The 13,887-nt window shown below is 46.5% G+C and overlaps 1 protein-coding gene across 1 annotated transcript; it reads right to left on the bottom strand.

Moving 5' to 3' along the window:
- Positions 1-9,034: 9,034 nt before the first annotated feature.
- LOC150039268 (ral guanine nucleotide dissociation stimulator-like) lies at positions 9,035-13,604 on the bottom strand. Its single transcript, XM_090327807.1, has 8 exons — positions 13,479-13,604; positions 13,100-13,293; positions 12,487-12,546; positions 11,565-11,758; positions 11,098-11,325; positions 10,326-10,852; positions 9,443-9,658; positions 9,035-9,169 (listed from the first exon to the last, which is right to left on the bottom strand). Exons 1-8 carry the CDS (start codon positions 13,602-13,604, stop codon positions 9,035-9,037), a joined length of 1,680 nt encoding a protein of 559 aa, XP_090183933.1.
- Between the last annotated feature and the right edge of the window lie 283 nt (positions 13,605-13,887).

The following is a 13,887-nucleotide window of genomic DNA, read 5'->3' as shown; positions in this document are numbered from 1 at the left end:
TGTCCAAGAATGAAGCTTCTTTAACAGTGGAAGACCTACACACTGAGGAGAGTCATTAGATCTAGGGATGCTGGAACTCTTGACTACATAGAGCAGCTGCTTTCTATCTCCACTATGTTACATCATACCCTTGAGTTTCTTGAGAACACACACACTCACACACACACACACACACACTTATATATACTTATATATTTGTGCATCTCTCTCTTCTATGGCTATATGTAAGTAATTGTCAGAAGCCTAGACTGAATTGCCAAATCTAATTTTGCTTTTCTTTTACCAGTCTGGATATCTTTAAATACATGCTTGGGAGCTGTCCTTAAACTTTACTTTTTCCTATGGCTAGAGCTCTAGCATTTGAGCCACAGGGTCACTGCCTGCTTTTTTGGAGTAGTTATTTGGGGTTTAGTGTTTCCTAGAGATTCTGGCCAAGGCTCTACCTCTTGTTTCTCAGCACCTCTTTGCAGGTTTTCCTGTTTCTGTTGTACTGTGGAGTTGAACCTAGGGATTTGTGCATGCCTGGCAAGCAGTCTACCCCTAGGCCACATTCCCCGCCCTGTGCATTTAAATGGAATACCATGTGTTGTAAGTCCAGTGTATGTTCTCTGCAATTCCAGTGACATTTTCTGAGAGGCTGCAGTCCTGTGTGGGTGGGTGACCACGGGTCTCTTGAACCTCATGCCTATGGGATGACCACCATTCATAAGGAGGATTGGAGCAAGGTACTTCTATCCCATTGAGTGTCCTCCATACTCAATCATGTACTAACGAGGAGTCCACTTATTGAAAAAAGAACAGTGATTAAGGTTTACAGGCTCATGGGGTTGTCTATCTTAAGAATAAGGTCTCGAATTCAATGCATAACAAAAACAAGCAAACTAACAATCCAAAAATCATCTGTCCTGCCTTGCTTTGATTCCTTCCTTTTCTAAGATGAAAGAAACACGCTCATATAATGAATGATTGTTGTCCTTAATGTACTCTGTTATCTCTCATCTCCTTTGCTGTCCCTTGGGTATCTCATATTGTTACAGTATCTCACTTTGTTTTCTGATATATTGAATTTATTTGTATTTGGTTATTTGAAATTTGATAGGGAAAGGGAGAAAACCAAGACGGGGGGGGGGGAGGGTAGTGGGTACCTAGACATGTGAAAGGGTATCAATGTATGTGAATTAATGCACCTTCTATCTGGCAAATATCTTGTAACCCTTTTATTAATTACAATAAAAATATAAAAATACGTACTTTGGGTGTCAGGATAAGTAAGTAAATGAATGAATGTATAATAAATAAATTAATTTAAAAAAAAAGAAAGTAACAGGCTCAGTGGTAGCGGCTTATTCCTGCACTCTAGCTACTCTGGAGTCTGAGATGTCAAGGAGATTCAAAGGCAGCCTATGGAGGAAATTCTGTGAGAGGTAAAGGTCCAAGTATCCACGTGGTACCATAGGAACGTGTGTCTCATGCGGTATAGTACTAACCTGAGACAGGAAAGCTGAGGGACTCTAGCAAAAAGAACTTAGCCCCTGGCAATGTTTGTGTTCCCTTAGGATGACTTTCACCTGGCCTTCCCTTTTGAGACCAAGCATACTCCTTATGTTTCATCCTGAGTAGTGTGTCATCACATGTTTACACGAGTGTGGATTAGCCAGAGAGTCAACGAATATGAGTACACATCTCTGATTTTTGTTTGTCATTCATTTAGTACGCATGCACATGACTATTGACAAAGCATACTTAACAGCTCTATGCTAAAAGAAAAAGGCATGTGGAATATGCGAACATAGGGTCAGGTGAATTACTTAAAGAATTATTAACCACACATACACACAAGCACAGACACACACACACACATAGGGAGAGGAGAGCCGTTAATGACCAGGAAATTTACATATGTTCAGCTACCCAGACTCTCACTGCCCTGAACCTCCCCATGTCACCTGTTGGGTCCAGTAACAGCATCTCCAGAAGTGTCCACGGCCAGGCCTGGCCTTGTTTGGACAGACGTGGGCCAGGCACCCTCTGTCCTCTTCCATGAGGCCCGAGCCTCTCCCATTTGAGAAAAATCTGGCAAACATCTCCTGAACGTCTGTTAGCCACACAAGTGAGCAGTTGGGAGCTTGTGTTGACTGTGGCTGCCGGGATACCAAGGTTCTAAGTTCCACTGTGAAGGAAGTGAGGTCATCTGTGCAGGGCCCTTCAGTTGAGCCCTTCCTTCTGACACACCCTCCCCAGATGACCCCTTTTCTCACCACTTGCTAGTCCTGAGCATGACCTCATCCATTCAGAGTTTCAGCCACTGTTCAATACTACTCTCCCCAGGTAGCCCTGGGTGCAGCAGCCACACCACCTTAGAGGAGATACAGATGGGCTCTGTGCCTCCTGGTGCCCAGTCCTGTATCCCTTTAACCACAATTTCCAATGTCCTAAGCTGGTGACTTCAAAGAGATAGAACAGGGCAATGGTAAGGAGAGGAGTCATGTAAGATTCTATGGGATGCCCGGTGGACAGGCCTCAGGGCTAAACTCCACCACGTCCCAAGCTGCAAACAGAAAAGCACTGAGGCTCAGCCCAGTATGTTCTGGCCACTGACAGAGTCTCTCAGTCTACAACCACAAGACCGTCCTCACAGGGCCCTGAGATGGAGGCCTGGCTGAATCCTGTCTGTCTGATGGAGTTAGGAAAATTTGATTTCGTCCAAGTGTGTGGCTATCAGCAGTGGGTTAGGGGACACTGTATTTCAGCTTGGAAAGGTGATGTCATTTCCAGGCCCTATGATATTCCTTGACACCTGTCCCTTCATGTTCCCTCATCCACACTGACCTCTGGACTGGGATGCTCCTATTTATGCCTCCAATGGAGCTTGGAAGACAGATATGAAGTGGTTAATGTTTGTGTTCTTTCCTGGTGCCAGTTGTGAGGCTTACATTCTGGTTTGGGGCAATGTCCTTGAGCTTCTTTGCTCCAGGCTGGTACTCTATCACTTCAGCCACTCTTCTACTTTTGACCTTTGAGTGTCAGGAACTTTTCTTCTGGAGACGGCTTGGAACCTCAGTCTCCACATCTCAGCCCCTGAGAAGCTATTAGTACAGTGGTTCCTCATTGGCGCCTGGTTTCTATCATGAATTTTCACTGTTGTGTATCACATCTCCTTTTCCTTTCAACTGCTGGACCCACTGTTGTTGTCGTGACCTTCCTGACAGGCCAATATCTGAAGGTCCTTTCGTGGACTCTATGTCATAGACCTTCGCGTGGCCTGCCGAGGAAAATGCAAGCAGTGATGATGCCATTCCACTCCCTAGGATTCTCCTCTCTGCTGCTTGTCATGAGCCTGGTCAGGTCTGGAATACTTTTCCTCTCTACGTCCATGACGGACCTGATATAGCCCATGAACACATGGCATCAAGTTTTTCCAGTGCTTTCTTAGATGTTTGAACTCAGGTCTATGTTCTTCCACTGGTCCTCAGTACTGGGGTAATTGAGGAGTGAGGGAAGAAATTAGGTCACTGTGAGTGTGTCCTTAAATGGGATATTGGGATGAGGGGGTCTTGTGTCTCTGTTTCTGTCTTTCTCTGTCTCTGTCTCTGTCTCTGTCTCTGTCTCTCTCTATCTGTCGCTCTCTCTGTCTCTCTCTCTCTCTTTGTCTGTCTGTCGCTCTCTCTCTCTCTCTCTCTCTCTCTCTCTCTCTCTCTCTCTCTCTCTCTCTCTCTCTCTCCTCCCTCCCTCTCTCCGTATCTCTTCCAGACCCTGTGAGGTACTTAGGCCTCCCCTTTTAATTGTATTCTAATGTCAGGGAGATGGATGGGGGATTACAGTTACATTCTTCACACATTGGGTACATAACTTCTTGAACACTGATTCCCCTTCCTATGTTGTTTTCTCATTTTTCTTTTCACAACCTCTACTCAATCATTTGTGTTTCCCCATTCCTTCTCTATTTCAATTAAACAAGTAAAGTATATAAAATATACCATAGGCCTCCTCTTCAACTACATGGTGCTATCTTGATGTACTGTGCACAAAGCAATATAGCCAACAGATACATTGACCCGAACCATGAGGCAATATAAACCGTTTTTCCTTTTCAGTGGGTGTTCTCAATTGTTTGGGGACAGGTATCTGACTCTCCAGGTGAAGTGAGTTTTCCATTGAGATGCCTACAGGAGGCCTTCAGGATCCCAATCAGACAAGATCAGAAAAAACAAAGACTAGATACTCTATATTTCAAGCACTGAACATACACACAAGGAATATGAAAATTACAAGAGACAAACTGAAAGAAACATGGGAACATCATTTCAGATTAATAAAGAAAATGATCTCTTAAGAAGTGTTAACAATTTTTACACATGTAGCTCTCATGTTGGTGCATCTAAACTAATGAAGCAAACAGCACTTCATTTGCTAGTGCAGATGGAGTCCAACCTAGTGTTAGTTGGGTGTGGTGATGCCTCAGTCTCCAACAGGCAGGATACCCAGACCACTCCTGGACTCAAAACATGAACCAAGAAACATCAGAATTGAATGGCACTATGAACCAAATGGACTTAATCGACAGATACAGGCTATTTTTTTATTTTTTATTGTGATTAATAGAAGGGTTACATTATATTCACCAGATAGACGGTACATAACTTCACAAACATGGATACCCTTCCTTATGACATGGTCCCCATTTCCCTCCCACTCTCCCCCCGCTTATCTTGACTTCCCTCCTTCCCTATCCAATTAAGCACATATAAAATATATCAAATAACAAGGTGAAATATTGTAACAATATGAGATAACCAAGGGATGGCAAAAGAGATGAGAGATAACATAGTACATTAAGGATAACAGTCACTCATTATATGGCTTTTGTTTCCTTCTCCTGGAGGTCCTTGCATTTAGTGTCATACTATTTGGTCTAATGTCTCTAGATTTTGTTCTATGGTAAATCTCTGCTAGGAGAGCCCAAGGTTTCTATTGATTATTACAAATGAGGGAGACTTGGTGTTCCATTGATATAGACTGACTTACTTCAGTGTTGTCCCACCATACCTTATATGATGTAGATTTTTATGCTTTGTTCTTTAGGAAAACGTATTTTTTATTTTATATTTATTTTTATTTCATTGTATAGAGGGGTTACAGTGATATTCGCCAGATGGAAGGTGCTTTACTTCTCACACACTGATATCCTTTCTTATGTTTTTGTCCCCATTTCCCTCCCACACCTCCTCACCTCATTTTTCCCCTCCTATTTCAAAGAAACGAGTAAACATCTTTATAATTCACCAGGTACCAAAGTGGGATAATGTAACAATAAGAGATTAACCAAAGGGCAATAGCAAGGCCACGCTGCGCACCTCCAGCTCCTCCTGCAGCCACTTGGTGCTCTTGCAGGGCATGGCTCCAGGGATGCCAGCTGCAGGCCCCGCGCCCGCGCTGGGCTCCGTGCCTGCCTGGCTGTCCCTGACCCCCATGCTCCCCAGAGCCGACATGGGCGCCGCCCTCCACGGGGGACGCGCAGCTGGGTTTTCATGGGAGGCGTGGGGGGGGGAGGCAGGGCCGGGGCCCGGGGCCGGGGAGGGGGTGGGGGGCTGCTGAGGACGGGGGACGACCCCGGTCCCTGGGTGCCCGACCCCGGTCCCCGGGTGCCCGACCCCGGGTGCCCGGGCCTCAGCGGACGCCCCACCCCGCCCCGCCCCACCCCGAGCCCTCCAGGGAAGAAGCCTGGCTCCAAGCCTGCAGAGCCCTCCCTGCCCCGGCCCCCAGGCCATCCCAACCGCCTGGCCCCTCAGGCCCTCCAAGCACGCCCTGTGGCCCTGTAGCCTGACAGCTTCTTTGTCTTCTTGTGTCCAAGTCAATGCTCTCTGAATGTTCTGTGTGGTGGTGCATCATGCATGAACCTTTGCTCAGGGTTGTCATTGGTGAAGTGGTTTCACACAGTAGTCAAAACTTGAGGTGCTGTTGAGTCACTACCATGCCCTGCAAGGGGGCAGAGTTGCAGCCTTTTTTTATATTGCCTGCCTAAATTTGAAGTATTAGAAGAAATTGTGCCATGGGACAAAAACTTATCGAGTTTTGAAAAGTAATACAAACAACAAAACTGCAACACTATTTTTAAAAAGATGACTGAGTTAAAATTATTGAACCATTATCTTACACCTCCTTAAAAAATATTTGAGAACAAGGTACATGCATTATGTGTCACATTACTGGGCAAACTGTTCAAATATTTTTTTAAACTTCCCTGTATAGAAAAAAAAATCATTAAGGATGTAAAAGCCATGCTTGCCTATTTGCTGTATACATGTAATGAAATTGTAGATAAAGTGTAGTGCATTGAAACAAATGAACAAAAGTAGATACTTTTACTATACAAGGGTGCTGGTGGAGAAAAAAAATATACGTATTTTTGGAAATGTAGCATTTTATACTTTCAAGTGTTATTAAAAAAAGAAAAAAGAACAAAGAAACCCTTTATTTCATTAACTAATTTTTTTGTCAAGAAACAAAAGACCAAAAGAGCCTTTTTGTCTTTCTTTTTTATTTTTTAAGTATTGGAATAAGTCTAAAGAAAAGAAAGTGCCTTATTTTCCTTCATGGTCATTTAGTCAAGTGTCTTGTTAGATCAGCTCCTCCCTCAGAGTAAAAGTGAATGCATGCTACTCAGTCGCCCAGTATGTGAACGAAGATAGGAGGGAAGGTGAGAGTTGATGCTTTGAATTCTACGATTTGTGCCACGTTACCTGGATGCAAATTTGCCAAATCTGATACTGTGAAAAAAATTCATACCTTTCCTTAGGTTTGACTAGTAAGTTTTAAAATGTCATTCTTTTAAAAATCGTAATTGAGTACTTTGGGTTATTATAGTCTGTACTATTAGCCCAGAGGATTCTAAGAGAAAAATTATGTGAGATCTGCACATCATTTTACAGGCAAAATTAGAGCTTTATTTTCTTCAGAGAAGAGGGGATATCTGGGATTCTTTTTTTTCCTCTTATTAATTGGAGATAATAGTCTACCTAGCAGACTTCGTCACAGAAATGATCCTTTGCCATTTTCATTCTGAAAATGTTTCTAAGTGATCCACATTTAATCAGTCTTTATCTCCTACCAGATAACTTGTCCATCACTTTGCTGGCTTTAGTAGTCACCGCTACACACACATTTTTGCCCTTCCCTGTTTTTTAAACTTTCAAAGAATGTGAAAAACTAGCATCATTGTGCATAGAAATACGGAACTGAATTTCAGTTTGAGCTTCCAGTTTCTTGTGAAGTTCAAACCATTTTGTAGTTGAAGTGATTTGTGTGCAAAGCCTTCATCTAAACACTTGAGTAAATAACCATGAACCGCTCAGTACCAGATGTGGCAAATCTCAAGTGACGGTGGACCCTTAGCTCATCAGCTCGACCCTCTTCTGTACCTTCTCAGCTCCACAGTCAAGGTCAGCAGGAAGCCTAGTGGGCACCTTCAAGGTGACCTCTATCATCTTGTCTCACTTGGAACCGTTTTCAGTTTATTTACTATGCGATAGACATTGCTTCGAACTCAGCTAGCTTTGGTTTAATGTGCCACGGCTTTGTCTTTCTGTTACACATATAGTTGTTTTGATTTATTTACAACATATGCTGTGCCATTTTGGTTTTTATTTTGTTTGGTTGGTTAAATAAATTTGCGACACTCAAACACTTGAGGTGATAGTAACAAAATAATACCAGTATTTGATTCAGTTTCACCTCAACTGTGTTATACCTGGACATTTTAGATGTTTATCAAAGGTCTTTTATGGGGAAGAAAGTAAATGTATGAAACAATAAATGTGTGACATTTATGAGTGATGTTGGCTCTGAACAAACTTTTGAAAACTTAGTTGACAAAATTTTGGATCAACTGAAAAAAAGCATGACTTTTGAAATCTCTGAATGCCTTGGTTCTCAGTATTATCATTCTTTATTGAATTTATTTCTTATTAAAGTATGTAGTTTTTAAGACTGTTTCTGACAGTATTATGTAATTTTTTTAGTGTGGGTAGATGGGAGTGTCGCTTGTATGTTACCGTATAGCTGACATGTATTTTTTGTCTATTTTTTATTATCTTAGTAATTTCATGCTATGTATGTACCATAACCAACCTATTGCCTAAGAGAAACATGTAAGATAATGTATTTATAGCCATTGTTACAAGTTTATAATGTATTTTTCTGTCTTGTTTTATATGTATGTTATATAACATTCAAAAAGAATTTTTTTCTTGATTGAGAAAAGGATACAAATGCAAAATCCACAATTTTGATAACTGAAAATTGCCAATTGTTTTGCGGTACTTTATTATATCGGGTGTCTTGTCTTTCTTGGGCTTTTAGTTAGCTAATGAATGAATACATGAGACACTTTTGGGTTTTAGTTGGGATTTTACATAGCTTGCATTTTAATTCTTTGGTTCTTTGCTGTTTCTATTAACCCATAGCATTATTTGAATAAATGTTATAATATCAACCTACTAAAAAAAAGAGTAAAAAGGAAAGAAAGAGCAGAAAACCAATAGCAACAACGTCCATCAATCCAGTAGAGAGCTGAAGTGGGACACCTTGATGATTTGAGGAGAGCCAGGAGATGGGGTACTGTACATGAGGCCTGGTTTAATGGCTGCTGGGCTGTCTGATCATGAATCAGGTTCAGGTCAGAGGACAAGGTCACAGGAACCTAGAGAGTCCCAAGTTGAAGACACAAGACTGACAGGTCCAGTAACCTACCATCCAGGTCCCTACCCCTGACTCTCAGACATCAGGGAGGCCCATCACCCGGGGGGTGATGCAGTCGGGATGTTGCTCAAGGCTATTGCTCAGCCACCTGAGCCAAAGCACCACTTCCGGCTTTTTGAAATGTATGTGGTAGTGAGGAATGGAACCCGTGTCTTCCTACATGCCAGACAAGCACTCTACCACTAAGCCAAACTCCCAGCCCTGCAAAGAGAATTTTTAATAGCCTAAGAAACCTATGTGTAGCACTGGCATGGGACTTGATGCTCTTTCTGCGCTCTTATCTGCTCATTGGCATGTTGCCTTGTATTTTCTGCGCAGCTCTCCATGTTTGCTTCAGGCCTTGCAGGGCATTGCTCTGTAGGGCAGATAAGATGGCACATACGGAGCTGATATTTTTGAGATGGTGGCATTTCTAGAGATGAGGAATGTGTGAGTTGAGCTGTGGAGCAGCCCCCGGGGTCCTGCTTTGATCTTACATCTCCACCTTGATTACTGGAATGAATGCTAGGGAGCCTGAGGAGATGACTCCGTACTAGTGGAAGCAGAGCAGGAGGGCACATGGCTGGAACCTGGGCCGAGCCTGAGGAGGGGTTTGTGGACTCAGGAAGCAGCTGTGAGTGAGCAGGCAGCCTGCTGGTCGGGATGGGAAAGGGAAGAAGGGTCCCAGGCCCCTCCTGCAGCATACCAAAGCCACCTCCATCCAGTGCTCCAAGACCTCTGCCCTGTCTGCTGCCTCAGCACTGTGGTCCAACAAGGACATTGTAATGCCACAGCTTGCGATTTGATGACAATGTTGTAAAATGGCCAGCATTGTAGGTGCCAGGAGCTCCTGACACTCCTTATCCAGGTTGGAATTCACGTAGCTCAAACAATGATAAAGTCTGAGCTCTTTCAAGAGCCTCTGGAAAGGGAAAACAAATGGTCAGTGGGACTCTGCCTGAGGCCTCCCGAGGCTCTGCCTGGGATGGGAGGCAGGGCTAGGCACTGGGTCTCAGGAAGCAGAGCTGCATGTCTAGGTGTATCTCCATGCTCCTTCCTGCACCTCTGAGAGCCCCTGGCCTATGTGTGTCCCTAAGAATAGCATGAGGGCCTAGAGAGGAGGGCAGGGCAGGACCAATTTCATTCTGCCAATCATGAGGTGCCTTGGCCTGCATGTCCCAGGTAGGGCACATTTGCCTTTCTCCACCAGCCCTCCTTTCTGTCTGCAGGCCACAGGCATTTGTTTCCACCCTGTGGCAGATGCTGAGTGCCATGGGATCTCAACAGCCACCAGGCCCCCAGTGAGGGTTAAGAATTCAAAGGCGAGTGGAGAGACCAAGGGAACTGGGCTTCTGTGTGCTTGTCCTTGTTACTCCCTGAGCCATCAGGATCCCTGGACACTCTGTGGTTGCAATTGTCCCTGAAGAAATCAAGATGGTTTGACTTGGTGAACCCAGACCTGGTCCTGGGTTTTGCACCCACAAGGCTGGGATGTGCAGTAGAAATGTTCTCTGCACAGGGAAATGGTGGGTGTGGGCAGTAGAGGGGAGAGGGAAAGACTGCATGCCCAGGGCTGCCAAGCTACTCACCACAGCCATGAGTGAGAACTGTTTGGCCTTCTGGTCAGGCAGCCACTCCAGCAAATGTGCTGTGCTCATGTCCTCATTTAACTTCAAGAAGGAAATCCGGGATGACACCCTGGAGGACACCTGAAAATCCCCCACTGCCAGGCACTCCCAGGGAGCTGGGTCTCTTTCAGGTGCCATGTCTGCCTCTCTAGCCCCCAGGGATTCAGCTGGCTCAAGCTCCACAGCACTCCAGTGGAGAACTGGAGTCCTCAGAGATTGACAGGTCATGGTCGTGATTTTTGCCTTCCTGAGACCTTTGCCGTCCATTTCCAGGGGTACAGATGGCCTGGGGGCTTCATCCTCAATGGGTGGCACAAGTTCCTGAACAGATCGCTCAGGCTCTTCCTCTGCAGCAAGGAGGCAAGCTGCCTCTTCCTCCAGCAAAGGACTCACATCTGATGCAAATCTTCCTTCTTCTGCAGCCTTTACCTCTGGCCCACAGGTCTCTGCCACATTGCTCATGGGAGCCTCTGCTTGATCTGCATCAGCTGCTGGTGTTGGGGCTGATGGGGGATTTGCTTCAGCCTTGCCTTGAGTAGCTGGGTTTCTTCAGTGGACACTGGAAATTCCTCATCATTTCTTGGTTCTAGAGTATTTGGTTTCAGTGGATTAGGTCCTCCAGGCTCAGAGATGGCTGCCAGTGCTCCTAAATCAGAGGGAACAGCTCAGTCTGGGACTACTACCTCCACACTAGTACTTGGGGCAGGTGGAAGGCAGGGAGTCATGAGCTTACCTGCACAAGGCTTCATCTCATCTAAGACAGCTGGTACAGCCAAGTACGAATATGCATCTCTCAGAGTCCTACTCTGGAGCTCGCCAGCAGAGCTTGGAGCTGAAGGGGACTCTGAGGCAGCTCTTAGATCCAGCTCTGGCCAAGAGGCTCGGATTCCTTCCTGGGTGGTGGTTGTCTCCAGGGCTTCATGCATGGCATGCAATACTGCAGAATCACCAAGGATTGGAGCTGCAGCCAATATTTTAGGACAAGATCCCCTACAGGATGTCTTCCCCTAAGTCTTCCCTAATGTCAGGAGACCGCTGCCTGCCTGAGAAGCCCCAGTGCTTTGACTCCGCCACAGGAAGTGTTCCAGACTGCTTTCCAAGGCCTCTGGTCTCCTTGGCCCCTTTGCCTATGGCTTCCTTCAATTGGAGATGGCTTAGAATCTCCCAGCTGTTGTCTCCTTCACATCTCCTGCTACTCACCGTCAAGTTCTGGCTGTTTGGAATTCATGAAGTCCAGCTGGGTGAGCAGAAGGCAGGCCTGGTGCTCCTCGATGGAGCTGGGCCTATTCAGGTGGAGGTATGCCACAAGTTGTTGCAGGCAGGACGAGTCCCGTGCTTCCAGGATATCCTCAGGGTTCTCCCTCATCCACCAACCAAGGATGAAGGCGAAGGCTCTGGGTGCAGAGGGAGAAGCAGCCGAGTCAGAGGCTGGGCCTCTCCTCCACTCAGATCCTCTCAAGCTCATGTGTGGAGCTGTGGTCATGAGACCGCTCATGTCCAAGTCCCTGGCAAGCCAGGTCACCTGGCTGGGCTGCAGGCAATATGTTCAGGAGGATGAGACTAGACTTAGATCACAATTGTGAACACCACCCTCCTCTTTCCACATGCCCCGCACCTACCTTCATTTGTCCCTGGAAGCCTCCCCAACCTATCCACTCTGGGATGGTCATCCTGTCCCTTGGTCCTTCTCGAGCCCTGCGTGTGCTCATTAAGATAGCCTCTACTCACCTCCATGTCCTTAAGCCCTTTGTGAAGTGTCTTTCCCTGATTTCAACCCACAGGGCACACCCTGATCCTTGAGCCCTCACGGAGTCCTCAGGAAGCCCACTGAATGTCCATGATTGGGAAGTATGGCCTACCCTAGTCTCCCTGGTCCTGATTTTCCCAGGGTAGGCAAAGGTGACTGGGCTGTCTTGGTCCCAGAGCTTCTCTCATCCTCCTCAGGAATAGAGGAACCCACCCCCAGCTCCCTGTGTGGACAGTTTCCTGCAGGTCTCAAGCTCTCCTTCAGAACTCTCAAGTCAGGTGGGTACCATTTCACTTTCCCGAGGCCTCCCGGAAAGCAGCTCCTAATGCCCCCGCTGTGAAAACAGAGTCCCTCCTCTTCCCCCACCACACTCGCTGTTGTAGTTGTCCTTTTGCTCCTGCCTTCTCCCCCTCAAGTTCTTGAAATGAGCGGTACCTAGGGAATAACATGAGGAAGTCACATGCACTGTCCCTGAGTGTGATGGGTGCAGTTCTTGGTGGCTTCTGAGCACAGGATGGAGCTTGGGATGACAAGAATCAGCCTGTTCTTTACACGAGTGGAACCTGATATACCTCTGGACAGAAGGTGAAAAGGCCTTTACCTGCCTCCTACATATCTGAATGGGCATGGGTTCTCTGTGTCCCTCTAGTGCTTCCTAGTGCGATTCAGATAAGTTCAGGACCCTAGAAAGAACGTCAATCACCTTGAGAATTTGGAAAAGGTTTTGCTTAAGGTCTCAGACAGTGAGGCCACAATGGAGAGAAGGGGGTGTTGATGAGAGGGGAGCTTCTCCAGGCCCCACTCACAATTCTGCACACCCAGCTGTTGAAGGCATGGACCAGGACAGGCATTTTCACAGCCCGTGCCTCTGGTCCAGCCTCAGGCAGTGTGGGTGTTGTCCCTAGCATGCTACTTCTCAGGATTCAAGCAGATTCATGTCGGGGCACCAACTTGGGCCAGAGCCTAGCCATTGGGTCCGGCTGCTTACCTGCTGACCAGCAGGGTCCGTATGTGCTGTGTGGTAGTGAAGGTGTGGAAGGTTCCCAGGACTATTGGGATGAAGGAGGCATCCCGGAAGAGCAGGGCAGGCACCAGGTGCTCTACCAGTTGCTCCACTTTGCCTCCCCGCAGGTATCCTGCCTTGCAGGGATCAGCAAGGCTTGGGGCTAAAATCTCCCCATACTGGGGTGAAGAAGGAGAAGCAATGGGAAAAGGCTCCTGGCCATACAACAGCTTGGGGCACAACCCCTTTCCCTCCCTCACACACACTCATGTACCCACATCCCACCCAGAATGCAGACACTCATGCCACACAGTAGTAGGTGTGTGGACTCCTGTCCTTCCTGCGCACATGATCCTCCATACACCTGTGGGATGCAGGGTGGGTTTCTGAGCAGGCCACCAGGCCAAGGCATGACCCATTGTCTCTCAATGAGATCAAACTCTCCAATTTGATTCTGTCTGTGGAATATGGGACAGCAGCAAGAAAACATCCTGGTGCTTCCAAAGTTTGCACACAAATGAGCTGGCTCAGCTGCAGCGCAATATATGAGCTGCTAAGCAGTGCCCCCATTGTTGCCTGGCCCCCCTTTTTTTTGTCCTGTCATCTCTTTAGGTGATGTCACCAACCATGCCCCCCAGAGCCTGAGCCTCACACCTGACCCCTCCAAATGTCCACTGGCTGCTCCCTGGGACCTCTTGCAGGTCAGGAGGAAAACTAGACACAGTCCCCTCCACATACCTTCCCACGGTCCTCTGTCCAGCAAATGTCCTGGT

This window comes from Megascapheus bottae, unplaced genomic scaffold, assembly GCF_031878675.1.
Source record: "Megascapheus bottae isolate mThoBot1 unplaced genomic scaffold, mThoBot2.hap1 HAP1_SCAFFOLD_40, whole genome shotgun sequence".
Classification (NCBI taxonomy): domain Eukaryota; kingdom Metazoa; phylum Chordata; class Mammalia; order Rodentia; family Geomyidae; genus Megascapheus; species Megascapheus bottae.
Note: the sequence above shows the minus strand (reverse complement) of the source record. Positions and strands in the feature narration are given on the sequence as shown.